We start from the raw sequence: 25,300 nt of genomic DNA, 5'->3' as shown, positions 1-25,300 counted from the left end.
ATTACATGGAGCCTAAATATTGTAGTAATTTGTTATATTTACGAAAGTTTCGCTTAATGTATAACAAGTAAATTATTACCGAATTTAAGTGTTAATTTTATATGTATGTTTGGGAACTCAATATTTTTCAACAAACATAATATTTTAAAAAAATAATAATGTTATTTATATATATTGGTTTTACCTGATGGGCTTTAGGCCCATTAGCTGCAAGCTAGGACATGGGCTGTACCTACGTTGAGTGGCCCATTGCATCTGATTTTGTTGACTTTTTTTCTTCGTTTTTTTTTTCCATAAACGTTGTCGTATTGATATTCCTTCAAAATAAATTCCCAATAAAGAATTTCAAAACCCATTCTCCAGAAACTTCGAAAACCCTAGCCTCAACCTCCACCGCCAAGCTCCGACGCGCCGCCTCCCCTTCCCGGACCTCTTCCCTTCTCTTTTAATTAATGTCTTTCTTCACCGGCGGCGGACGATTCCGCGAGCTTCTTAAGAAGTACGGAAAAGTTGCAATTGGAGTTCATTTCTCAGTATCGGGGGCTTCGATCACTGGCCTCTATGTCGCCATCAAGAACAATGTCGATGTAGAATCACTGCTCGATAAGCTACACATGGATCGATTCTTCTCTAAAGATCAGCCGCAGACAAATCCCTCGGAAGTCTCATCGTCCGTAGACGACGGATTTATAAACGAAGAAAGATCCGCGTCGGAAATTCAACCAACGAGGAATCGTACCGCCGAACTTGCAGCGTCGACTGGCGGTGCGTTGGCTTTGGCTGTGCTTTGCAACAAAGCATTACTCCCTATTCGGATTCCGATAACGATTGCGTTAACGCCGCCGATTGCGAGGTTGCTGGCGAGGCGAGGGATTGTGAGAAGTGGTTAAGGAACTGAAATCCATCTCATTTCTTCTTCTTCTTCTTCATGGACTTGCTGCATCTTGAGATCAACAGAGTACTGTGATTCATTCTCTACTTTTTCTTTCGAGAATTAATTTTTTTCAAGAAAGATTTTACGACAGATTTTGATAAGATATTTCTGTTCACATTGTCAAAATATAAATAAAAATCTCACCCTTAGTCCTTGATCTTGATCTTGATCTTGATCTTGTTCTTGTTCTTCCATTTCGTTATTCATGAAATTTTCGATTCTCTTATGAGAGAAGCTCAAGAAATTATATTTCATTAGAGTATACAAAATCAAAATGTAAAAAAAAAAAAATTCTTTTGTTGTTTTTCTTAAGTTCCAAATTTAGCCTAATCTAGAATTTGTAAGATTAATTATCATATATTGCATTTATCGTAGACATCAAAACTATATAAAGAAAGAATTATCGTATAAATTTCTAAAGTCTAAGAACTTTTTACATTAGGGAACATAACAAGAAAAAGATAGAATTAGTAATAATTTTATAAAATTCACAATCTAACTATGAACAATATAATTTAATGATTACAAATTATGGAATTACTTTTGTCCCTCACAACTATACTAAGTTATACTACATTTTCTAAAGAAGATTAGGTTCTTTTTCTTTTTTTCTTTTCTTCTTTTCGTACCATCGTTATTTTTACCATGTAAGTTTTTCAACCTAGTTTGTTAGTTTGCACAAAACGAGACCCAAAAGTATACAATAGATCCAATACATGTGAATTATTTTTTACATTCGTATTCATCAACTAATCAGGAAAAGAACAAAGATAGAAGCACATTGAATAGTGTTCCTAAGAGCATAGTATTGATATGCGATGACGAAATGCTTATATTATCTGTAGCTAGAAGGATCACGTTCAAGATACATGTTCACAAAAGAATGATCAATGAAAAAAAAAGAATTCAAATATTCAAATTAAAACACCAAGAGGAATCAATTAAAAGAGGGAAAAGAATGATTCAAACATTGGAAAGAATTTGAAGAAGAAAAAACAAAATCATAAAGTATCAAAATTAAGAACTTCATCGAGAGAGACCCACATATGATATGAAAACACAATAGGAATAGTAATAAACAAATAATAGAAACCTATATAAAGAAAGATTAGAAGAAAGAAAAAAGGATTTGAAGTTGTGGAATTTGCATATAATAGGAAATAAAATTAAACAAATCATTACATTAAAAAAAAACATTTACTATATTTACAATTCTTTTAAATTATTGCTATATACCTAATTATAATACATAACATTTTGACTAAATTTAATTCTCCCATCTCCCAATATTGTTTAGTGATAATCCTGCAAAACAAAGGAGAGAAAAAAAAAAAAAAAAAAAAGGAGAATCGGTGATATTTTTCTTATTGTTATTAAAATTTTAAATCAATATAAAAATCATTTTTCTCAAAAAAATGAAAAACATATGTATGGTTAAATTATAAAAAAAGGAAAAACTGTAGAGTTGTACCATTAAATTTTATACTATAAACTTTTAAGCCAATTTAAATCCTCTTTATTCATATATGGAGTAAGTAAATTCAATTAGCACGAACAATTTTTGAAATTAATCCCGACTAACAATTTAAATTGATTCATTTATGATTTCATAAAATTATGTATAACACACAAAGTTTATCCAAACAAATTGGAATGTATAATTTGATGGACTTACAAAACCTCCTTCGAATTTAATTTAAATTGAGGAATAAATTAATATCCTCTCTAAAAAAAACATTCATAAATCTCACCCACAATTCCAATTGCTAACTTCTAAAGAAACGATAGTTTGAAGCAATTGGAAGATAATTTTTTGTAATTTGATCTATAGTTAAGGATGAATTTGAGAGAACTCTCAAAGTAATTAATAAAAATATTAACAATGAGAATTAGAAGTAAATATTTTTTTCTATAAAATGTTCAAATGTGAAAAAAGACATATATTAGTTGATTTATTAGGACTAAATAAAGATATTAAAAATTGTACTACAATAAATCTAGTAGACAGAATTCTAAAAAGAACATTCCTTTTCATTTAGTTTAAACAATTGTCAAATCATATTGGAAAATTATATTAAACGAAAAAACTTCTTAAAATATAAACAAATATAACAAAATATTAACATGTCTCGATCCATCATAGACAGACTATGATATTCTACTGTATCTTAGTTCATTATATTTGAAAATAGCTCAATAATATATCCAAGTTTAGAATACTTCGTCTTAATATGGTCTAGTTACATTAGAGAAATGATTTATAAATACTCTAGATTGGAAATGTTCATACCTGTAAATGTGAAAGCATAGTTTAACTATTAACTTTGAAATCGAAGATTGGAATTCCCCAGCTCACACATTGGAGTAAGGGGAAAAAATGTTATTGATCATATCCTACTAAAGTTTCCATCAGTTTCTCACTAAGTCACAACAAAAAGCCTCGGAATAAGAGGCCGCACAAAATATCATACTTCTTTACTCTTCTTTGAGCAAAAATACTTCAAAGTAGTAAAAAACAAACAAATCATCAATGAATTCCATTTTATGCACAAAAAGATCCTAACTTTGCTATGCAATATGACCTTTCTGTTGAATTTTTTTTTTCCCCTAAAAAAATCATGACACAGACCAAAAAGTTGTACCAAAAACCCAGATCCTAGAATTCTATGAAGCTTTCAGAGAAATGAGGCCCCAGTTAATAACTTATAAACAAGGTGCATCATTGATCATAATGGGTAAAGTGAAAAAGGCTTCGACATGAATGGGAAATGAATTGAAGAAGGAAAAAATTACCTTGTCAGCTATATGTAAACGATGAAAGCTTGTCAATGGAAGTTTTTCCTTTTTCTTTTTTAATGCTACAACTGTTGAAAATGCATAAAATCTTGACAATCAGCTCCGACTTCGTTCAATGATGAGAAGAGCTTTGGAACAATCTTAGCGAGCATAAGCTTAAATCCAACAGATGTCGAGTTGGGATCACTTTCTTCTCTTATAGAAGCATCTTCTGTGAGAGAGCCAATTAAGTGACCTTTCATGTATGCATCACAGGCTTTCAGGATGAAATATCCACGCTTCCTAAAATGTTCTTTGATGAGTTCTTCAAAGTCCTATTCATTAACAAACTTCAAATAGTCAAAACATAATATTTAAGTCGATATATCATTTGGAAAATAATTACATCATGAACTTCCAAGTCAGCACAAATAAATTGTCAAAACACAAGAAACAAAACAAAACAAAACAAAACAAAAACCATCACGATTGAGCAAACATAATGCAAACATAATGCAATGCAATATCTGAACCCATTTAGGAGGATAGTGGAAAAAAGGTAATTATATTTCCTAGGGCATGAAAATTAGAGATTGCCAATAAGCAACCCATTTGCTAAAAAATTAGTACAACTAATTGGATTAGAAAATAGACCCATGGTCATATCCTGTCAAAGAGCTAAAATATATGCTCAAAATAAAATATTATGGAGCATGGAGGATAGTGACCGACTTAATGCGGAACTAACTATATGATAGGATAAATCCAAAATGTGTGAAAGAGTCATCTGCATATATAGAAAAACTACGTAGTTTAATGGGAACAAACAAACAATTAGCTAGATGACTCTTTTGCATGATGGATTTCATCCCCTTTTGCATTTTTCACTCGTTATTTAAAAGTACGTTTCCATCTGAAGGGGCAAAAGAAAGAGAGAAAGAAACTCAAGATACGTTGAGAGATTGTGGTCCGAAAAAGCTCACAACAAAGATTACTCACCTTGGGAGGCTTCCTCATAAGATACATGATTGTCTTGCAGTTTAATAAGAAAGTGTTTTCGTTGTATGACAAGGAATTTTTCTCTCCTTCTGCTGTTCCAACTTGCTTGTCATATCCAGCTTCATTAAAATACGGTTTAGAATTCAACACCAATCCCTGAAGCGAGACCAACACTTGGAGGATGCTAGATGACTTCGGATCCCACACTTCATTTCCTCTGCCAGTCCAAGTATTTAAAAGGCTAAGGCAGACTTTCCCTTCCTCATAAAGATTGGGATTTATCCGCCACCCACCTGAATGATAATATGCTGACTGCATCATAACAAACTCCGTCAGTGAATTATATATAAACTATGGTATCCAGAGGTGACCTAATGCTATGACACATGGAATGATTAAAAGGCTAGTATTGCTTACTGGTGGAACATCAGGATACTCTGGTGGGAGGTGAAAATCGAAGAAGAAGAGGCCATCTTGATAAGGGGTCCCGTAAGCCCCAACAATAACTGCTCTTAAAAGGTCCATACGATCTTCGTAGACTCGAACATATATCCCATCTGTTACAAGAATTCACTTGTTGGTCAAAATCAGAAGCCAACTAACAGATACATGGATGAATCTCAGGAGACATGACATAACCACATAATCAAGCAAAAATGAGCATTGTTTACCTGGTAAATTATTCTGGAGGATACTCCAATCTTGCTGGATTTTCTTGAGCCATTTCCTTCCATTGTTAGTCTGCATGCAACAAAGCTCAATCATTCAAACTTGAGTAGAATTTTTCAAGTGAACATCCAAGTATGGATGAAAAGAAAAAAAAATATATCCTAAAACAAAAACCACGCATAGGATTTTTCCTACATCATCAAAGTAGGGTATCGAATCTTCAAAATATAACAGGTTTGGACGGTTTTGTTAATTACTTACTTGTCCATTTGTACCAAGAAAATAATGGTCCAAAGGATCTTTAGCTATATCAAAGCCTTTGAAGCTGCAGGTGCCATCCTCATGGGATGCTGAAGCATCTAATTCTACAGTCCTCAGATTGCTTGAAGTTTCTGCCGATTCTAACACTTCAGATGGCTCTGAAGCAACATTATCCTCTCCTCTTCCACAATCAGAGTTCATATCAGAAGCATCAAAAGAATTGGATTTAAGAGAGGTAGACTGAAGCCCAGAATCTTTTTCCTCTGAAGCTTGAATATCCAAGGATTGACTCTCACTTTCACTGTGGGAATCCAAATCCATTGAATCTGGATTTCTTGGTCCTCGTGAGAATATTCCAGCAGCCAATCTAGTAACAAATCGAAGTGCAGCAAGTGGAACAGATAGAGCTAGATTTCTTCCTGAATTACTCTGTTCACTTTCTTCCTCTTCAGAATTTGCACCGGTATCCTGCAATTCAATATCCTAGAGACATTGATGTGGAACATTATTTTGCTTAGAAAGAGACGCCATAATACATATCAGGTGTAATTATACTTCAACTGTAGATAACAACAATACCATTGAATTCAAAGGTAAACCAACAAAAAGCAAGAGAGAAAGAATCAGATTTAAATTTACAAGAACTGTCACAATGTCAATCATCAGCACGAGAGGCATAACATACGGAGGGACATCAATAAACAATGATACTTGCCAAAGCCTTGGATAAAGAAACTGAAAGAAATGATATCATGGAAAGTGGAGTGACAGATGCAATAAACTATCTACAAAAATACATTTTGAATCCCCTCCATTAAAATAAAATTGCAACTGAAGAGGCATACAGAAATTCTGACAATGACCTTTTGCAAGCAATATATATAACTAAAACAAAAGTGCATAGCGACCCTCATCATCACATTCACACGTTACTTGATCCTTCTTCAGTTTCATAGACAAGAAAATCTAAAGTTTAAATTATTAGAATAGAACGATTCAAGACTAAGTACGAGATACACCAACTTTGGTGTTCCAAAAGAATAATACCTCCGCAGCATTCTCAACAGAATCCATTTCATCATTGTCAACTGTTTCCCAACTTGCAGCACCATTACTTACTTCGCTACCAGCAGCAATCGATTCATCATCATCATCTCGACCAACAACATAAATTGCTTGAGGGCCAACCTTAGTAAAACAACAAACGTTTTTGCACTTAGTTACTAAACTATAAAGATGAGAAAAGTGAACACCATTGAAAACTAAATGAGTTACAAAGTGATAAACCATAGCCTCCATCATCAAGAGAAAGCAAACAGAAAAACAACAATTTAAATATTTTTATAACTTTTTTTTGTTAATAGAGAAACCAAACTTTCTTTGAAAAAATATGAAAGGATGTTGTCCATACAAAAAAGAAGCTCAAAAAAGAGGAGTCAAACTACAAACCATAAAAAGGGGATCCAATGCAATAAAATAAAACCTAGCGAGTAGTTGCAAAAAGATCTCCTCAAGGAAATTCAAAGAGAAACACAGAATCTAACAAAGGACTAAAGAATATGAATTGTTATTCAATAAAACTGAAAAGCCAAGTGGATGTAACACTCAAAATAGCATCTAATTCTTGTCACCTATGAAAATATAAGAATAAGTGAATAATAATTCCTAATCCTGTCCTTCATAACAAAATTGTTTAATTCCAATTATAAGGCATTCTATCTTTTATGAGAAGATCATAAACCAGTTGGTCACATTGTGTACCGTTCAAGACTAACCAAGTATCATTTTCAAAATTTTAAGAAACGAAAAATACCGTTGAAACCATGCCATTAGCCCAAGTAACTTCAATATCACCATTCTTAAGACCAGTTATATTTCCAACCCAAGAGAGATCAGAGAAGTCGATGCAATCATCACTACATGATGTATCTTCTATTTTCTGGCTTCCTGAAACATTTTCTGTACAACTCATCATCTCATCCGTTGAACTCTGCTGCTTTAATTCCTCTGTATTGATTCCCAAAGACATTGCCTCTGCAGAATCAGAAACAGGGGACAATCGAACAACCACATCACCATAACAGTAGTCATAATCTGGATGCCCCTCTAGCTCATACACACTAACAATTTCTTCTTTGTCAAATTCTCGAGGATCCTCTGCCCTGGAGACTGGTTTTAACCACCTCACACAGGCTGTTCGCTCCTTTGCATGTACACTTTTCACAACTCCAACTCGCCTGCTTTCGCTAACATCATCATCATTATCGGAGGCTTTCTCAACCACATACTGTTCTGGAACAAATTCGTGATCACCTGGATTATCAATTGGAATCAAGCTAGTTGAATCCAGTCCAAGTTCTGTTTGTCCATCCTGCCATGCAACATCAACTTTTGTCTTAGTATTGATAATTAGAAGGGCCCTCTCAAAGTTTTCCTCTTTCTTTCTAGCCTTCTTATCTCTCCTGACAACAACTTTGCGAATTTTTTTGCGATGTAGAGGCCAAGTCTCATGGGCAGTCTCCTTGAGAGCTCTAGAACTACTAGATTCAGGCAAACTATTATACACAGGATTCCTATAATTTCCATCACATGCACTAATGGAATCAAGATCGGTGGATTCAGTTGTCCCACTTAATTCGTCTAGCACAGTATCCTCCGAATCACAAGCACCCACCGATTGTGCACATTCTAATGTGTTGGTCACTGAAAGTTCTGTATGTGATGGGTCCTTAGTCAGGCCAGCGGAGAATGATGGAGGAAGAAGACACCAGTCACCCAACTGCCAATTAGCATGTGAGAAACAAGTTAATAACTTTAAGTTCTTTGGGATTTGTTCTTCGGCTGGGGTGGTAGAAGAATCTGGTCCATATCCAGCAGAGGCTATCCAATAAATGAACACTGAACCAACTGTAACTTTCGTGACAGTGCCTTCCAAGCGATTAGGTTTCCATAAACCAGAAAGCCATTTAGAATTCTTAAAAACTGTTGAAGTCGCCCTTACACGCTGACCAGGATAGTAGGGAAAGTTTGCATCTTCAAGGGTATTTTTAGAAACTGGTTTGAGCCGCAATGGCTCTGCCTTTGTGACTTTACACTTAGATCCATCATCAAACATTACGGTCACATTATCCAATACATCATCAACTCTACCCAACCATGGACCAAGGACCACATAATCTCCCACTGTGAACTCTCTCACACGTTTCAAGTCTTTAGATGATATATCTTTCATAATTGATCCATCAGGAACTAACAAATCAACCGAGATATTAACATCTACCACAACACCTGCTTGCCCGGTCGGATCAGAAACAGCAGCAACAAAATCACCATGTACAAACCCCCTATCAATGACTGTTAAATCATTGACATGCTGAGTTGTCTCACTTTCATCCATCCAAAGGACACGAACTTCGTCATCAGGAAGAGGTTGGCTCTTATAATTATCTCCGTTGGAATGTCTAACATTACCGTCATCACTACAATTTTCCTTGTTTTGACCTTCTTTCTCTCCATCACCATCATTATCATCACACTCATCGTCATTCCCACCATCCTCACCGTCATCATCTTCATCTTCATCATCAGTAATGTCACTATCTGAATCAGCATCACCAGCAACTTCAGTCACAATCCCTATCATACCACTACCTTTGCTTTTTACAATATCTTGCCTGTATATATGCGGAATATTAGGTTTATCGCTTGTATTCTCATTTTTTCTTCTAGTTTCATCATTATTTTTAGTTGTAATCTGGATATCACTTGAAGAAACACCATCTCTGTTGTTGCAAGTACCAATAAGAGACTCCTTGTCCACAGAATCCTGTTGCTCCATCTGAAAAGAAGAAGGGAGAAAGATAAGTAAATCCATAACTGACATATGTAATTCAAGTATATTAAGATAATTTTCAGTTCAACCTAGTGATTTACATTTGTCAAAGTCATGACTAAGAAGCACAGAAACAGAAATCAGAAACATAAGTGAAGCAATATAGAATGACAACACATCAGTTATAAAAGAATTAGACCATTAACAAGGTTGGGGAACATTGCATAGAAGTTATTATGCATACTTTTGTGGGTTCTAAAGAATTGAAGGTACTGACTTCCATCCATCTATTCATTTTAACAGATTCAATGTCCACAGCTCAAATATATTACTCTATTGACATTACATTCTCGAACAACAAAATATAGTCAAGCATTCCACACAATATCCTATTCTTAAAAAGATCACCTCAATCATCATTTTCCACACTTCTCACATACTGGATTAAGGCGTAGAAAGTAAAACATATATATTACCTTTTTTAGCTTTCTATAGGTCATTTATCTCAGATTCTTGCGTACTTGATGTAAATATTCTTAGTTTTGACAGAGAACTATTTAACCTTTTTTTTTACCTTTCTCAACCAAATGCACCTCCCATGTGTCCCATGACCTCAACTAAGAAGCACAGATATGGATACACACATGAATACAACATAGCACAGAAATGCATCATTTTTTAAAAACCTAGGACACAGACACAACATATACATGTTTATTAAAATAAATAGAAATTTCAAATTCAATAAGTTTATTCATTTGTATGCTAAAAAAGTAATGTGATGTATTTTGCTCTCAAGTTTTATTATTTGGGCGCTATCTCTATGGTGTGGAAGATTTGGGTATCAGATCTTGCCATCCTTCTGTGATTCAGCCTCCAACAATGCCCTCACATGACTCCCTAGTCCCAGATGTCGTCAAGTGGATTCCCCCTTCTCAGCAGTCTTTCAAGGTGAATTCTGATACAGTTGTTATCAATGATAAAATCAGTATCGGAGTGGCTGTTCGTGACTCCAAAGGTGACATGATGATGGTATTAGAAAGTTCCTTCTCACTAATTGGTTTAGTTGAACTTGTGAGGCAGTTGCTCTCCTTGAAGATATAAGGTCTTTGAGATGGACCTTTCTCCTCTTTGGGCTGAAATAAATTCCAAAATCCTCGGGAACCTTCTCATGGGAAAATATCGCTATGCCAACATTGTTGACTCAATTCGTGATCTTCATAAAGAGGCTATTAAGGGATTTATATTTAAATTATAAGTGCAGCGTAGTTGCCCACAAGCTAGCGTGACATCTTTGAATACACAGGTCGTCAGTGATTTGGGTGGAAGAACACCTTCCATGCGTGCATCCTCTTTTACTTTCATATTCTAGCTTCTCTAACTTGGCTATTTTTGTTTTTCAATTATGCTTAAAAAACAAATGTTCAATATGTGTCAAACAAATGTTAGACCTTTATTGACCACTTGTGTCAAACACATATTTATTATGTTAACAAGTGTCTAACACACATCCAACAAATGTCAAAGGTCCAAGTGTCTGTCTGTCTGAAACTCTACCAAAACTAAGTTTTCGTGTTTCTAAGAAACCCAAAGCATGCTTTGTGCACCCTCGTTGTGTGAAAGGTTTAAAAGAATTGAACACTTCAAATCATATGCCAATAGATGTTCGTGTTGGATATTCAACTCCACATATAATAAGAGTATTCAGGCTTCCAGCCAAGAAAACAAACAAACAAAAACTGGGGGCCCTGAGTCTCTCAAGCCTTAGGAAGCAAAAAAAAATAATAATAATGCATGAACTGATTGTTGTAATTTTACTCAAAGCAAATGATCAAGTCAAATAAACTCACTAAATTTATTTCCTTTTTCTTTCATCATATTTTCTTCGAGTATAGAAAAATTATAGAAAGAACAGAGAAGCAGTAGGTGGACATTTAGAGCATATTTTTGGACTAAACAATTAGGAGATTGAGATATTTTGCAGGTAATTTCTGCAGGCACTTGAAAGCAGTGACCAAATACATTTCCAAATTTCCAATAGTGTCTCTAAATCATCACCACCAACACAAACACAAAATGAAAAATTCAGGGTTGCTAATATTTCTACTAAGACAAAGGGAACAAACCAAGTGAGTGTAGCTCAACCCAACGGTAATTGGCCTTCCTCCCTCAAACTTGAAGGTTTGATCCCCATTCTACAGTTGTACTAAAAGAATAAGAGGAATAAAAGAAAAGGAGCAACATGAACATAAAAAATGTCCCCAGAAGGAGCCCATTCATACCAGCAATTACTATAACCATCCATTGATTCTATAAACCCAACATTAAATAGCAATCATCAGACTGCCCATAAGAAGGGCACCCAATTGACGCCTTCCGACAAATCATCTCAAGTTGGTTAAATCAGATGACACAAGAAAGAATAATGGCTAAAACAATCAATACCAATCCTAGTCTTGCAATTCAAATGCTCAAAGCACGTAACAAATACCAGCAGAATGAACCAATCATCGAAATAAATAAATAACAAACAAACAAACAAACAAACAAACAAACAAACAAAAGAAGTTGAAACCCACCATTAAAAACCTTCACAAATCAATCCTTCGAGCTAAATTCAAATACCCCAGAAGTTTAAACCAACAAAAAAGAAAAACTATTCAATCCAAAAGCTCAATCCAATACAGAAACCAAAAGAATAGGAGCTAAGGAAAATGAAAAACCTGTAGAGAAAGAAGAAGTGGAAAGAGAAAGGGCAATCTGAGAATATACGTGGATTGAAGGGAAAGAAGGCGATACGACGAAGAAGAAAAAGGAGGTCTCTGATTTTGAACGGAGGGTTCCTTCAAACGCCCACTTCGAACCCAAGAATATATTGCCAGAGAACGAAGAAATGGGAGAGAAAATTTGAGGGAAGAGCTGGAAAGAAAGCACCGGGGCCGAGGGGGATGGATTCGTAAATAATGTAAAATTTGGGGTCCATTTTGAGAATACGTTAAAGTCTCGGGGCCTTATTGTTACATATTTGTATATGCATCCAATCATATGATAAAATAAAAATTTCAAAAAAAAAAAAAAATCACAACTTACCTCAATACGACTATACTTCACTTCAGATACGATGCGTTAGTAATTAAAAGTTTTATGATTTTGAATTGCGATAAATAAATCAAATTAAACTTTTATTTGATTTTTTAAAAAAAAAAACGTATGTACATTTATCGTAATAATCCATTTTGTAAAAAGAAGTCTGCTCGAATTAATGCATATATGATTTCAAATGCAATTAATTAGCCTATGAAAGTTTAATAAGGAGGTAAATTGATATAATTATCTATCTAAAATTTGAATGGTATAAACCTAAATTTTAGCAGTATAAGTTGATATTTTCCTTGAAATTACAGTATCTAAATTTGTATACTTAATTTCTTATCCTCAAAGTTCTCAACGTTCTATTTTAGTTTCAAGAATTTTGGATAACAATTATGAAGTTATTTGTATAAATAATAATAATTATTAAATTGTTGCCATAAAAAGTTAAAAAGAAAAAGAAAAAAGATATGGACATTTTTTTGTATTTGGCATCGTTCAAACCACTTTTCCTATCTCCTTGCAAGTGGGTATTTGTGTTAAATGTTTGAAGTTAGATGGGATGAGTGGATCCAATTGAGGTCTATTTTGAAATTAATCCAACAGAGGAAACGATATATACCGTTTTTTCTAAAAAATATAATAAATATTTACGTTTTATAAAACAATTTTAAAACTACGCTAATTTTAGATTTAGTATACGATTGCCAAATCTAAAAACGATCTTTTTTTTAGATTTTTTATATTATTAAATTTGGATATCCAAATCTAAACAGATTTTTTTAGGATAGTTCACTATTATCAAATAACCGTTTAAAAAATAGATCTTTGATATAGGACGTGAACCAATATCTTGAACAATTTGAAAGGAAAAAAAAAATAGAAGATGATGAAAAGGAAAGGCAAACCTGAAGTATTAATATATAAGTAGACAACTTTGTGAGATTTTCTATTTTGTTACACTGACGGTAAAAGTTTAATATTTACACTTTATGCCAAAAATCAAGTATAATGAATTTTTATCTTTAATGGTTCTTTTTTGCTAAAAAATTTGTATTTTTTTTTATTAATCTTGAAAAAACTCTCTCTATATGTAATAGGGGTGATCGTCAATTAGAGTCGGTTTTTTCGACTTCAAACCTACCATAATCGGTTTAGTAAATGTTTAAATCAACCTTGTTATCAACAAGTAAGGGTTGGTCTTTTGATCGATCGGTTAGTTTAAATTTTAGAAATATTTTTTGAAAATTCTTAATTTGAAACTTTCTGAAACCAACCCCTCTCGCTTTTCGGTCGATTTAATTTGTACTTTCTATTAGTTGTTCTATTAGAAGTCGATGGTTCGATCTTACTTAAGCTTTACTATTATTATTTTGCGACAATTAGAATTTTTCATAACTAAAGTAAACTATTAGAAATTTTGGTGATCGGAACATAATAAATATATATTAAATTTGGAATCGAAGCAAAGGGAAATTGAAGGTGCTTTTCTTGAGGGATATATTGACTTTAAATATTGAAAATAAAGAACATGTTTCACAAGGCAAGTTAGGTTTTAACCTTTTATTTTCTATATGAAACTAAATGCTTTAAATATATATATATATATATAAATTACTTTTATAAGTGTATGAATTTAGGATATATCCTCAAACAAAAATGGGGAATAAATTAAAACGCTCTTTCGCATATAATATCTGAATAAGTAAGCTGTGAAACATCTCCAAAAGACAAGAAATAAATTTATTACAAATACATTTGAAAAAAAAAATTATGTTGCCCATTTAAAACAGGGCATGAACAGCAGTACTTGTTTGAAACAAAAATCTCTGCTCTTATGTCTAAATAAATATCCTCGCCAAAATTCAATCTACCATGTAATATCTAAAACAATTGACTATCATATTTTACCTTTACTAGTTAGATTTTGATATCCTTTCTACTTGCTGAAAATTCCCCAACTTTTCTGTCCCTTATTTGAATTGTCCTCCGAGTTCGTTATTGGAAACTTTGTATTTTCTGCAACTCCAGGTGCATTAGGATTGGTCGAACGTGTGTATGGAGGCCCTCGATTCCCTTGATAACCTGTGGCTGGAGGATCTTGCTTCCCAGGAGCATTGGAGTTTGGAGAACTGAAGATCCCAAAGCTAGTTTTGGATGGACTTGAATCGGTATGATGAGATGGACCAGGTTTCGATGTCGCATTTGAAGAATGGTTGATGTTTCTTGATACAGAAGTATTGTTATCATATTGTCTGGTTTCTCTCATCGTGGGTGAGAAGTTTGTATTTGGAGGAGGGTGCCACCTCTGATCGCGAATTTGGGGTTCTGATCGGAGTGAATCTCTAGCACCTCGGCTGTAGCGGTCTGTTACATTTGGTGGTTGGAAACGATTCATTGGTTCGCGAATCTGGGGTTCTGATCGGAGTGAATCTCTAGCACCTTGGCTGTAGCGGTCTGTTACATTTGGTGGTTGGAAACGGTTCATAGGTTCGCGAATCTGGGGTCCTGATCGGAGTGAATCTCTAGCACCTTGGCTGTAGCGGTCAGTTACATTTGGTGGTTGGAAACGGTTCATAGGTTCGATCTTTTTGGGTCTATTATCAATTTTGATGGAAGAATCTTCTCGAAAGAGTGGAACTGAGCTGGTTCTACCAGAATCAGGAACATCCCTGTCTGAAACAACATTCATTTTCTTGGTAGCGGTTGTTGAGGTAATCACATCTCTATCATCTTTCAAGTCAAACGCTTCGTCACAATCACTAGTACCATCAACTCTCCAGGTAGTTTCTTCAGAACTCTCAGCATCATCTTCAGGATCCACGGCTGAAATCGGAGGGGTGGAGCCATTTTGAACCTTCTGTTCCGCATTTGCAGCAACTTTCGATGCTTTACTGCCGCCTCCTTTCTTCGAGGGGCCAAATTTAACATGCCTGACTATAATAAATGCCTGCCCTTTTTCCACACTCGGTCCACTTTCCACCAGCGCCACATCCTCTATCTGTGAAAGATAGTGATAAGTTGTGAAAAGAGTAAGACAAACAGAAATTGATAAATTGGAAACCTTATGAGAGAAATTGAATTAATTCATGAAGCAATACCATGGCAGAGAGACGAGATAACAAGGCGCCTAAGTCCTGATTCTCATCGCCCCTGGCAGTACACTGTAAAGGGAACAAACAAAGTAAGCTACTATTGGACACCATGAGTGTAATGATCAGCAATTCCAAACGAGGAAAGAGAAATGAGAGGTGAGGTAGGGCATTTTGAGGGGATTGCGTATAGAGAAACACACTAACAAATGACTATTAACCTCTGAAAAGAAATAAGAAACTAAAAGAACAGAAATTATAAGGAGTTATTTTGTAAGATGAGAAATAAGTTGTTATTTTGTAAGATGAAAAAGTAATACCTTCACACGGTAACCACGTTCCATCAATCGCTTTACCATATCAGCTTTCATCTTTAGGTCCTTCTCCTCCTATAGATCAGATTAAAAAAAAGCTTTAGTATCAAATACCAAAAGTGTTATTCCAAGGCTCTTAGAGTGCAAAATGTTGTTGATTTGGAGCTCAAGGACTCGGATGGAGACAGATTTGTGTCTCAACTCTAGTCATAGCATTAGACTTATTGCAACAAAATCGTTTCCTAGAGAGAAAGAAACCAAATCCTCAACAATCCTTGGGTGAGGGAAAAAACCAAAAGTGTTGTCCGTGTTGTAGTAGTAAAAACAATCGGAGGAAATAAACAAAAGCTGAAACAATATAGCAATATTACTCATCTGTGCGTATATTTCAAGTTTTTTACTTTTAGATTTCAAGCAATGACAAATAGGTTAATGAAGATATCCACCTTTGACTTTTAAATGCTTCTATCCACAAACATGTTTGGTTCATCATATACATATATATGGATAGACAGACAGATACTTCCCGAAATTCTCAATTATGAGTTGGTTAACATCTTGTAAGACCCCTAGTTAAGATTATATGGGGATAATTGGTATGTTTAGGACGGACATTTTAGTAATTAGATACTAAGCTGGTTAGGTTATTTCGCTTTAAATAGAAGGGTTTGGTTGAGGGAAAGTTATGAAGAATTTTGTAGTGGGGATTTCCTCAATTGAGGAATTTGGGAGAGGATTCTCAGCCCTCTTGAATTTGCTGAGGTATATTGTAGTTTCTTCTTCATATTGCAATATATATCTATATTTTAGTGTTCTTTGGAGTGTTCTTGGTGTTCTTGAGTCTCTTTGTTATGTGGGATCCTAACACATCTTTGGCCACTTGAATTCCAAACACCTAAAATGTGCAGGAAAAAAAATGCTAAAGATGAATTAATAATCCTTTAAGAACATATTTATCTTGAGCTAACAAGTTGCTTTAAAAAAGATGGAACAGAACTTTCATGGGTGACTAGAGCACAAACCATAGTTTAAAACACAACAATCATGGTCACTCAATTCAGTTTTACTATAGAAATGGAGAAAGATGGAGACTGAGATAGTAAATTATGTTTCATCAGCACGGCATTCAATCATATGACCACCAGAGTCTTCAAGTACATTCCAGACAGGAAAAGGAAACATTCAAAAATAAGTTTCTTACAGTTTTCCCCGTGAAGCGAACTTCTTTGTGTCCGGCCTTTTTCATAACCAATTCAACCTGCAAGAATATGAATTTGTTTCACAATATGTACCAACACTTTATCTAATATCAACTTAAAGGTGTCATTTCTGAATGCCTGAGGTACTATTTCTAAGTTCTAACAGGAAAAGGTAACTAAAAAACCTGGCATAACTTCAAAAGGGCCATTCAATAAAAGTAAATTGAAGCCAAAGATAAAGAGATTTGCATGTGTCACAGATAGCCTTCAAAACGGTCAAAGTTATTGGAGCAAATTAATGGTACTTTTCATAGCAACCAACTTAACAAAGCAAAGGCATGGCGAAAAAACAATTTTTTCACACGAGTAGTAATGAAGCTAGGACAACCAGATTCTGTTGTGTGTTTTATTTATGCAACTATGAAGGTCGTCCAAAAATATTAGATGTGTTCAATCATCCACGTTTTTGGCTGATTAAAATCATGTTCTATTCATTACCAGAATGTACAACAATGCAACAATAACTCCACATATAATTTGATGATGGAATAGAGAGAAGCATCAACATGGCAAAAATAAAAGAAGTAATATATATATATAACGATGATCAAATTTCACATCGCGATTAAAAGCATTATCCTTGTCTTAACAGTATTAACAAACGCATTTGTACATGGCCTTGAGAAACTCACCTTGCTTTTCACACGATCCTTTTCCCTTATTTGCTTTTTGTACTTCTCCCTGTGGAAGTCCATGAGTTTACACACGGGTGGATTAGCTTTTTGTTGGACCTGAAAAATATTGGGCACATGGAATCAAATTTTGAAAGACCTAATAATGATTAGAAAAGACTGCATTACTTACCAAGATTATAAGTACGGCTAAAATAAATATAAGAAGACAGCATAAGATATTAAGATAGCAACATTAAAAATGGAAGTTTACCTCAACCAAATCAAGCTTGAGCTCACGAGCACGTTCAAGAGCTTCACGTAGTGGAAGAATTGTATGTCCTGCATAAATACATGCAATACATCAACAATAAATTAATAAACATAATCGACATGCATAATGAAAACCCAAACACAATTTACAAACCTTCTCTACCTGAGAAAATTCATTCTGTTAGAGTTTTTGGAGATGGGTGATGGTGGGTGAATTGATTCTTGCTTGGCTACTTGGTTTAAAGAGACAGTAGGACCTTTAAAGAAAATTTTCGATACAGTTCTTTTACTTTAGTTATTTAATAGTCTCCTTTTAGGTTTTGTTAAAGGCGTCTCCTAAAAGAATTTTTCCATACTAACCTGTGTTTGACATTCTAGTCAAATGGACAATGTTGTGTACCTCCTGTCCCTCATAAGAAGGAGACCCTCCTTGTCTAAATTATACTTCTTCCTTCTCTTAAGAAAAACATACATTTATTTTTTTACTCATACTTCCACTATATTCATTCTACTACTTCTCCACAAACAAGTTAGCATACCCCATCATTCATAGCAATTCATAGATGCAATACTCGCTTTCAAGCAAATTTCATCCATATGTTATGTAATTGTACATGAAATACGTGAAAAAAACCAAAATGCTTATCAAATAGTAGTAAACACGCGTTTCTTCTCCAAAATATGAGAATTTAATTAACTCTTCTCATTTTATCAGAGGGGAGAGAGCCATCCTAACTCCCTAGATGCATCACTATCAACGTGGTATCAATCTTAAGAACATGAAAAGGCATCACCACTTAGAAATCTCAAACTATGATATTAACAAAAATTCAATATTGATTATCCCACATACCATCATCAGATACAAGCCTCACAAAGTCAGCCTTAATTTTATCATTAAGTCGCGGCCCACTCTTGTCCTTCTCTTCCTTCTTCGCATTACCTTGAAACTTCCATAGCATGTCATAGAGTGAACAGCATCAGTCACTATAAACCAAACAGCCTATAGCTCAAACAAACAAGGTGCCTATTTTAAACCCAGTAGTCAATTCGAACTTAACTCGTTAATGATAATTTTTTTTACAGAAAACCAATCTGACATTAGAAAGAAATAATTAAAAAACAATTCAAATCTTGATTGACTCCCTATTCTAATTTGTAACTTCAGAAAGTTCAAGGCATGAATTTTTAGCAACTATAACAGGATTTAAAACCTTAAAAGAAAAAAAGAAAAAAGAAATACCCCAACACAAGCCTTCATTTAATTTAACTCAAATTCAAAAACCAAATTCCCATTAACTCATCCATAAGGATTAGAATCGGTACCTGAACCGGAGCAGCATAAAACCTAAAATTATCGGCAAAATCAGCTGGTCTACGGGGAATCCGCCCTTCATACCGATAAACATGATTCGTGGTACGACGAGAATCGAGCGCAGCAGAGTGAGAGATTTGAAAGTAATGTCTCTTGAATTGATCCAAAAAGGACTTGAGCTTGGATTGGCTTATTCTACAGAATAATGCCATTGTATTGTAGTTTCAGTGACCCAACCATAGAATCACTGCAAAATTGGTATGGAGATCGATGGCTTTAACCCTCCTCCTCCCGGGTTTTCTTCAAGATGGCGGCACTCGCCGGTCGCAGTTGTAGAGCTCAAAGCTCGAGAGCCCAGTTTCAAAGCCCATAAGGATGAAATACGGAAGAATTTTAATAGAGATGGTTATTGGGCTTTTCGCATGCTAAATGGGCTTCTTAGAATACATTTACGGTTTGTAGCAATTTTAGTAATAATAATTAAAGATATAGCAACGTTTAAATAATTTATAAATATAGTAAAATCTATCGATGATAAAGTTTTATGATCTATCAATGATAAACCAATATTTGTAACATGGTCTATCAGTGATAAGCTTCTACAATCAGTAGACTTTGACAGATTTTGCTGTATTTATAAATATTTTAAAGTGTTATTATATACTTAATTATTTTGAATCTAATTGCTATATTTGCAAATATTCTATTTTTGTTTTTGTAAATTAAGTATATTTTCTTTAAACAGATTTGCATCTTTTTCAATTTAATGGAAAACAAAACAATCTTACTTTTTTTAGTTTTCAAAATTCTGTTTGGTTTTTTAAACAGTTTGTAGAATATAGATAATAAAGAAATAAGGTTGAGATGGAGTAGCATCTATAGTTTGATTTTCAAAAACAAAATGGTTAACAAACAAGATTTTAGTTATTATACTTTCTAAGTAACTATGTTACAATAATACGTGTCAAATTGAATACTAGTACATCCTCAACCTTCAACTTTACCATACTAGAGTTGAGGGAAATTTTAAGTGACTGAAATGGATGTCTAATAGAATAAAAAACTATAAACGTCACGTATGAAGCACACCCCTTCTGAATTTTTTGCCATCCTCGAACAATTTTGCTTTGCATCTTATGTTTCAATCTCAAATTTGATCAAGTCAAATAGGCTCAAAGCTATCAATTATTTAATCAAAAAAAATTACCACAACGATTGAAGAAATTAGAGAGACGATTATAATCTTCTTGTTTTGGCTCATTTGAGTCTAGCCATGTATTTGCAACTATTTGGTCGTACATTAAAAAAAAATGACTAGAATTGAAGAATATAAATTTACTTTGTTGTTCTCATTTCTACTTGATTAAAAACAATATGATTAAATCATATATATGTTATTTGATAAACAGCGAAAGAGATTTATAAACTATTATTATCTATTATTAATAGACACCGATAAATGTCTACTAATGTTTATAATTTATCAGTGCTTATCATTAATACACTGTAACATTCGACTATATTTATAAATATTTTAATTTTTTTCGTTGAATTTGAAAACAACATTCCATAAAAATTATTATATACATATATAATTGTCAATTGATTGGGTTAAAGGCTTTTGTGGTATACTTATTTCCCATTAATTATATTCATGCCATATCTCATATTTTAATCATCTTTCTATCAAAATCACTAAAGGGATTTGATTTGAGGCTTTTAGTTCATTTCTTAATTAATTATATTAATTGGTTTTTTTTTTTGTTTGAATTTGTTCTTACATGCATTATCTATTATCAATGTCTCTTTGTAATATATTGTCTAAAAAAAGGTCTATGATTTGTTACATCAAATACACAATTCTTATAAATTCATTTTAATATCATAAAAATAATTGTAAATGTAACTCTTCTTCTTAGCTCAACCAAAAGGACAAAAATAAAATAAAATAAAATACTGCTTCTTAAATTCACATTCTACCTTTTGTTTTTCTTTATTCCATAATACTTTTTTTTTTTTTTTTTGGACAAAGAATAGGTTTTTCAATTATTTTTACATTATATTATTTCATCATTTGACTTTAGTTTTCATTGAGATTTCTTTTCAATTTATGTTTTTTTCTTCTTCTTAATTTCACACTTTCATTTTTACATAAAAGCTTGAATTCTTTAATCAAATCTATTTTTGAAAAAAATAATAATCCAAATGACAATAAAGTAAACTTTTCTTTTTACTTTTCATTTTTTTAGAAGTAAGGTTATAAAATTTCCGTTTTATTGGATTTTTTTTTCACTATTAGAATGATTTCAAAATCTAGAAAAAAAAAATCGAGATTTAAAAAATTAAATAAAATCAAATTACTCCAAGTTTACTAGTTTTTTTCCCTTTAAAATGCGAAATGAAACAATTATGATCTCAATTGATAATATATTTTTACATCAACTGATATCGACACATTTTGAGAAATGAAACGTGACAAGAATGCAGAGGATATGTATATTTTTTTTAAAAAGTCATCCTAACAAATATTTACAAACAAAAAGCAAGAGGGTGGGGAAATATAATATGAAAGTGGCCAAATGATAAGATTCATACACCATGTTTCATTTATTAAATTAATGGAAACGTCTATGTTTCCCCTTGTTTTCGGTTCTTTTGAATTTTGAATGGGAAAAGAACATATCATTCTTCAACAACTTTAGATCACATAATTATAATAATTTAATTCAATTTAAAATCCAAAGGGTTCTAAGAAAAGCACTTATTATTATTATTATTATTATTATTATTATTATTATTATTATTATTATTATTATTATTATTATAATATGACTAACCTAAATTAAAAACATTTAAAAATACGTTAAAAAAAACAACATTTTCGATAGTAAATTTGACTCTCAATCCCTTTACTTATTATTATTGAACGTCTAGACATCGTCCACGTTGTTAGAAAAATTTAATACATATCCACATTTTACATGCATGATAATAACAAGACACAAAGTCTGGTACAACTAACACAAACATATTTTTAAAGTCGTAAAACTTCAAAAACTATCTCTATTCTCAAAATTTCATATTATAATATGTTCCATGCACTGTTGTTATAATTTTTTTCTAATGACATAAAGCTACCGATAAAATTAACTTCCGACACGTATATACACACTTTGAACAAAGATGTAAAGAAAATATCTAAAGTGGTAATAGAAAAGTTTGAAACTTTTAACCCTAATAAACCTAATCATAAGTCAATTAATTAAATCATATGTGGTGGATGAAAAAAAGCTAAAAGATATATTCAAATTCCTTTTACCTTTTTGCTAATATCTTCTAAAATTACTCAACATCTACACTTCATCCCTAAAAGTGATAGTCTTCCATTTTCTACTTTAAATTATTCTATGTTATAAAAAATCACTCCACTTTATTTGTTTAACTTTAAAACAATAAATAAATAAACAAACAAATAAATAAATATCTTATTTATTCATATTTTAAACACATTATTAAAAAGATTTTGAGTTAGCAGTTTCCCTGATTTTGGGGATTTTTTTTTAATGGTAGTCTATATCATCCATTATCATATGTTTTTCTTTTATAAAAAAAATCATGTCCATTATTGATTTTGAGCTAATAAATCAATTGATAGGACATTTTTATAAAAATATATGTGAAAAAATGGAAATTCTAAAGTAGACTTTAAATGGTTAGATGAGTGTAGTGCTTATTTGGAAGGGTTTTCTCTTCTTTTTAGGGAGTATATGTGAAAAAAAAAAAATGTCAACCACATCCATCAAAATCAAATCGAGTCGTGTTTTCGAATATGTTAAACTTAATTTAGCACAATGATAATTAAGATGACATTTTATTCTTGAGAAGGAAGATTTAATCCTTACCGAGAACTAAGTCATAAACTTCTGATAAAGAACGAATAATAATTGTCTGTTTTTTTTAAGTAAATAATAAAGAAAGAAAACAATAGTTGCTAAACTTAAAATAAAGGACAAAAATCAATTTATATCTGTGAATTTTGGAATTGTATCAATTTAAACCGTAAACTAATTATTAATAATTGTATTAATTTAAACCTTAAACTTTAATAATTGCATCAATTTAAACCATGAACTTATATACATATATAAATATAGACTCTCAACTTTTATTAGTGTAACATAATTAAGGGTTTAAACTAATATACTTATATAAATTCATGATCTAAATTGATATAATTATTAATTTGAAGCTAAAATTGATAAACACTTAAAGTTCAGGGTATAAATTAAAATTTTACCTAAAATAAATATGCTTCATCAATGTTACCACTACCCTTAGCAACTAGTGGCTCGCCCACTCGCTCTAACGACCAACATCGTTGGTGTCCAACTTTAAAGACCACCTCTAGTCACTACTATCGATGGTCAACTCTAATAAAACCATATGTGTCAATCAACCCTAATGGCCAACTCCAATGACCCTCTTCAACATTCAACTCCAACAATAACAACGTCCATGAACCTCGACTAGCTATATATATAACGACCTACTTTGTCAAATAACTGAATTGATTATTTCCGATGAAACCAACTCTATTAACGACTAACTCTAACAATCAATTAGATCAATTGTATGCTAAAAAAAACTCGACAAATAAAAATGTTTTTAAATTATTAGTTCATAATACTTAATAGTACGTCATCTTTTGTATTAATCTAACGCTAATAGAAATACTTTAATATATAGCCAAACAAAAAGCATAACCAAATACATGATTGTTTTTTTCTAATACTTTAAAAACTACTTCTAGCCAATCGAAACAAACTCTTAGCCATATGAATTCTTCTTTTTTCAAATATTCTTATTACTATTGCAATGGTAAAAAGGAATAGGCTATCGAGTCAAACATTTATGTATATAGAAAAACAAACTTCAATTTGGATCCTCACGTATCCCTCAACAAATATTGTCGAATTGTTATTGTCTCAATATTGGATTCGCCCAGGGGATAACTCAATTATTTGAAAAGTTTATGAACCAAAAGAAAGAAAGAAAGAAAATTATGTAGAGATATAAAAAGATAGTTTTAGTTTTTTGAAGAGTTAAAATTTGGGCCATCTCATTAATGGAACACTACCCCACAATTTTTTAAGTACATTGTTTTCATTCATTCGACATCTACAAACTTTGACCATAACATTGGATTGAGTTGAACAGCATTTTCATTATTAATTTCTCTTAAAACCCTAAAATAATAATTCAAAGAACTTTTTGGTGTATACTCATATCAATTATTCAAATTACATTAATACATCAAAATTATTGCTTGCTTCCATCTTTTTCACATAAAAATGAGCTACATTATTATTAGAGAAATCATGGAATTTGTCATTTGTTTCATAAATACGTTTATTCTTTTATAAGTTGCATTATTATCGTAGTTTTAGAATTATCAACGATAGGTGACCAACGATCGAGATCCATCACCAAAGTGGTTGGTATAGTTATTAATTGATCTCAATTGTAGTGAGAGGTTAACGACAATCATTGGTGGTATTGGTGTGGTTTGTAGTGGTAGGTTGGTGGTCGTCGACCACCAATCTTCGACCTCGATCGTTTACTAGGTAGACTACTAATCCTTGTCAGTGTATGGTGATCTATGGTGGTGTGGTGTTGTAAAGGCAACTCCAACATGTAGTGGTCGACGAGAGCGACAACAACGGTCATCAAAGGTGGTGGATATCTCTATAATAGGCAATCGACAAGTGGCCACATTGTTCGTTGGCGAAAACCATGGTGGAAGTAAAAGTAATAGATTTGGGAGAGGGTATTGTGACAATATTTTAATCATTATGATATATTACGAAAACTTGAGA

General features: G+C 32.7%; 3 protein-coding genes across 10 annotated transcripts; 1 reads left to right on the top strand and 2 right to left on the bottom strand.

The window, feature by feature from the left end:
* The first annotated feature begins 316 nt into the window (after positions 1–316).
* On the top strand, positions 317–1,089 carry LOC103497342 (uncharacterized). The gene has a single exon (XM_008459487.3). It carries the CDS (start codon positions 453–455, stop codon positions 888–890), a length of 438 nt encoding a protein of 145 aa, XP_008457709.1. The 5' UTR covers positions 317–452; the 3' UTR covers positions 891–1,089.
* Positions 1,090–2,057: 968 nt separating this feature from the next.
* On the bottom strand, positions 2,058–12,425 carry LOC103497343 (probable ubiquitin-conjugating enzyme E2 23). 7 transcript variants are annotated; one of them, XR_007815638.1, is made up of 10 exons: positions 12,194–12,396; positions 12,050–12,081; positions 7,452–9,476; positions 6,686–6,826; positions 5,639–6,106; positions 5,380–5,449; positions 5,126–5,265; positions 4,709–5,020; positions 3,728–4,044; positions 2,058–2,239 (listed from the first exon to the last, which is right to left on the bottom strand). XR_007815638.1 is itself a non-coding variant. In XM_008459492.3 (9 exons), the coding sequence occupies exons 3-9, from the start codon at positions 9,474–9,476 to the stop codon at positions 3,793–3,795; spliced, it is 3,423 nt and encodes a 1,140-aa protein (XP_008457714.2). In that variant the 5' UTR covers positions 11,597–11,665; positions 12,194–12,425; the 3' UTR covers positions 3,274–3,792. The 7 variants fall into 7 exon arrangements, 4 of the variants coding, with proteins under 4 accessions (XP_008457714.2, XP_050935513.1, XP_008457711.2 ...); XR_001763749.2 differs by having other exon boundaries at positions 5,639–6,121; positions 12,194–12,395; XR_007815637.1 differs by lacking the exon at positions 12,050–12,081 and having other exon boundaries at positions 5,639–6,121; positions 12,194–12,425.
* Positions 12,426–14,286: 1,861 nt separating this feature from the next.
* Positions 14,287–19,793, bottom strand: LOC103497345 (translation initiation factor IF3-1, mitochondrial). 2 transcript variants are annotated; one of them, XM_008459496.3, is made up of 8 exons: positions 19,436–19,793; positions 18,963–19,059; positions 18,111–18,178; positions 17,858–17,956; positions 17,168–17,224; positions 15,973–16,041; positions 15,662–15,724; positions 14,287–15,561 (listed from the first exon to the last, which is right to left on the bottom strand). In XM_008459496.3, the coding sequence occupies exons 1-8, from the start codon at positions 19,634–19,636 to the stop codon at positions 14,500–14,502; spliced, it is 1,716 nt and encodes a 571-aa protein (XP_008457718.2). In that variant the 5' UTR covers positions 19,637–19,793; the 3' UTR covers positions 14,287–14,499. The 2 variants fall into 2 exon arrangements, with proteins under 2 accessions (XP_008457718.2, XP_008457719.2); XM_008459497.3 differs by having other exon boundaries at positions 18,963–19,112; positions 19,436–19,579.
* Positions 19,794–25,300: the final 5,507 nt, after the last annotated feature.

This window comes from Cucumis melo, chromosome 11 (genome assembly GCF_025177605.1).
Source record: "Cucumis melo cultivar AY chromosome 11, USDA_Cmelo_AY_1.0, whole genome shotgun sequence".
NCBI lineage: Eukaryota > Viridiplantae > Streptophyta > Magnoliopsida > Cucurbitales > Cucurbitaceae > Cucumis > Cucumis melo.
Note: the sequence above shows the minus strand (reverse complement) of the source record. Positions and strands in the feature narration are given on the sequence as shown.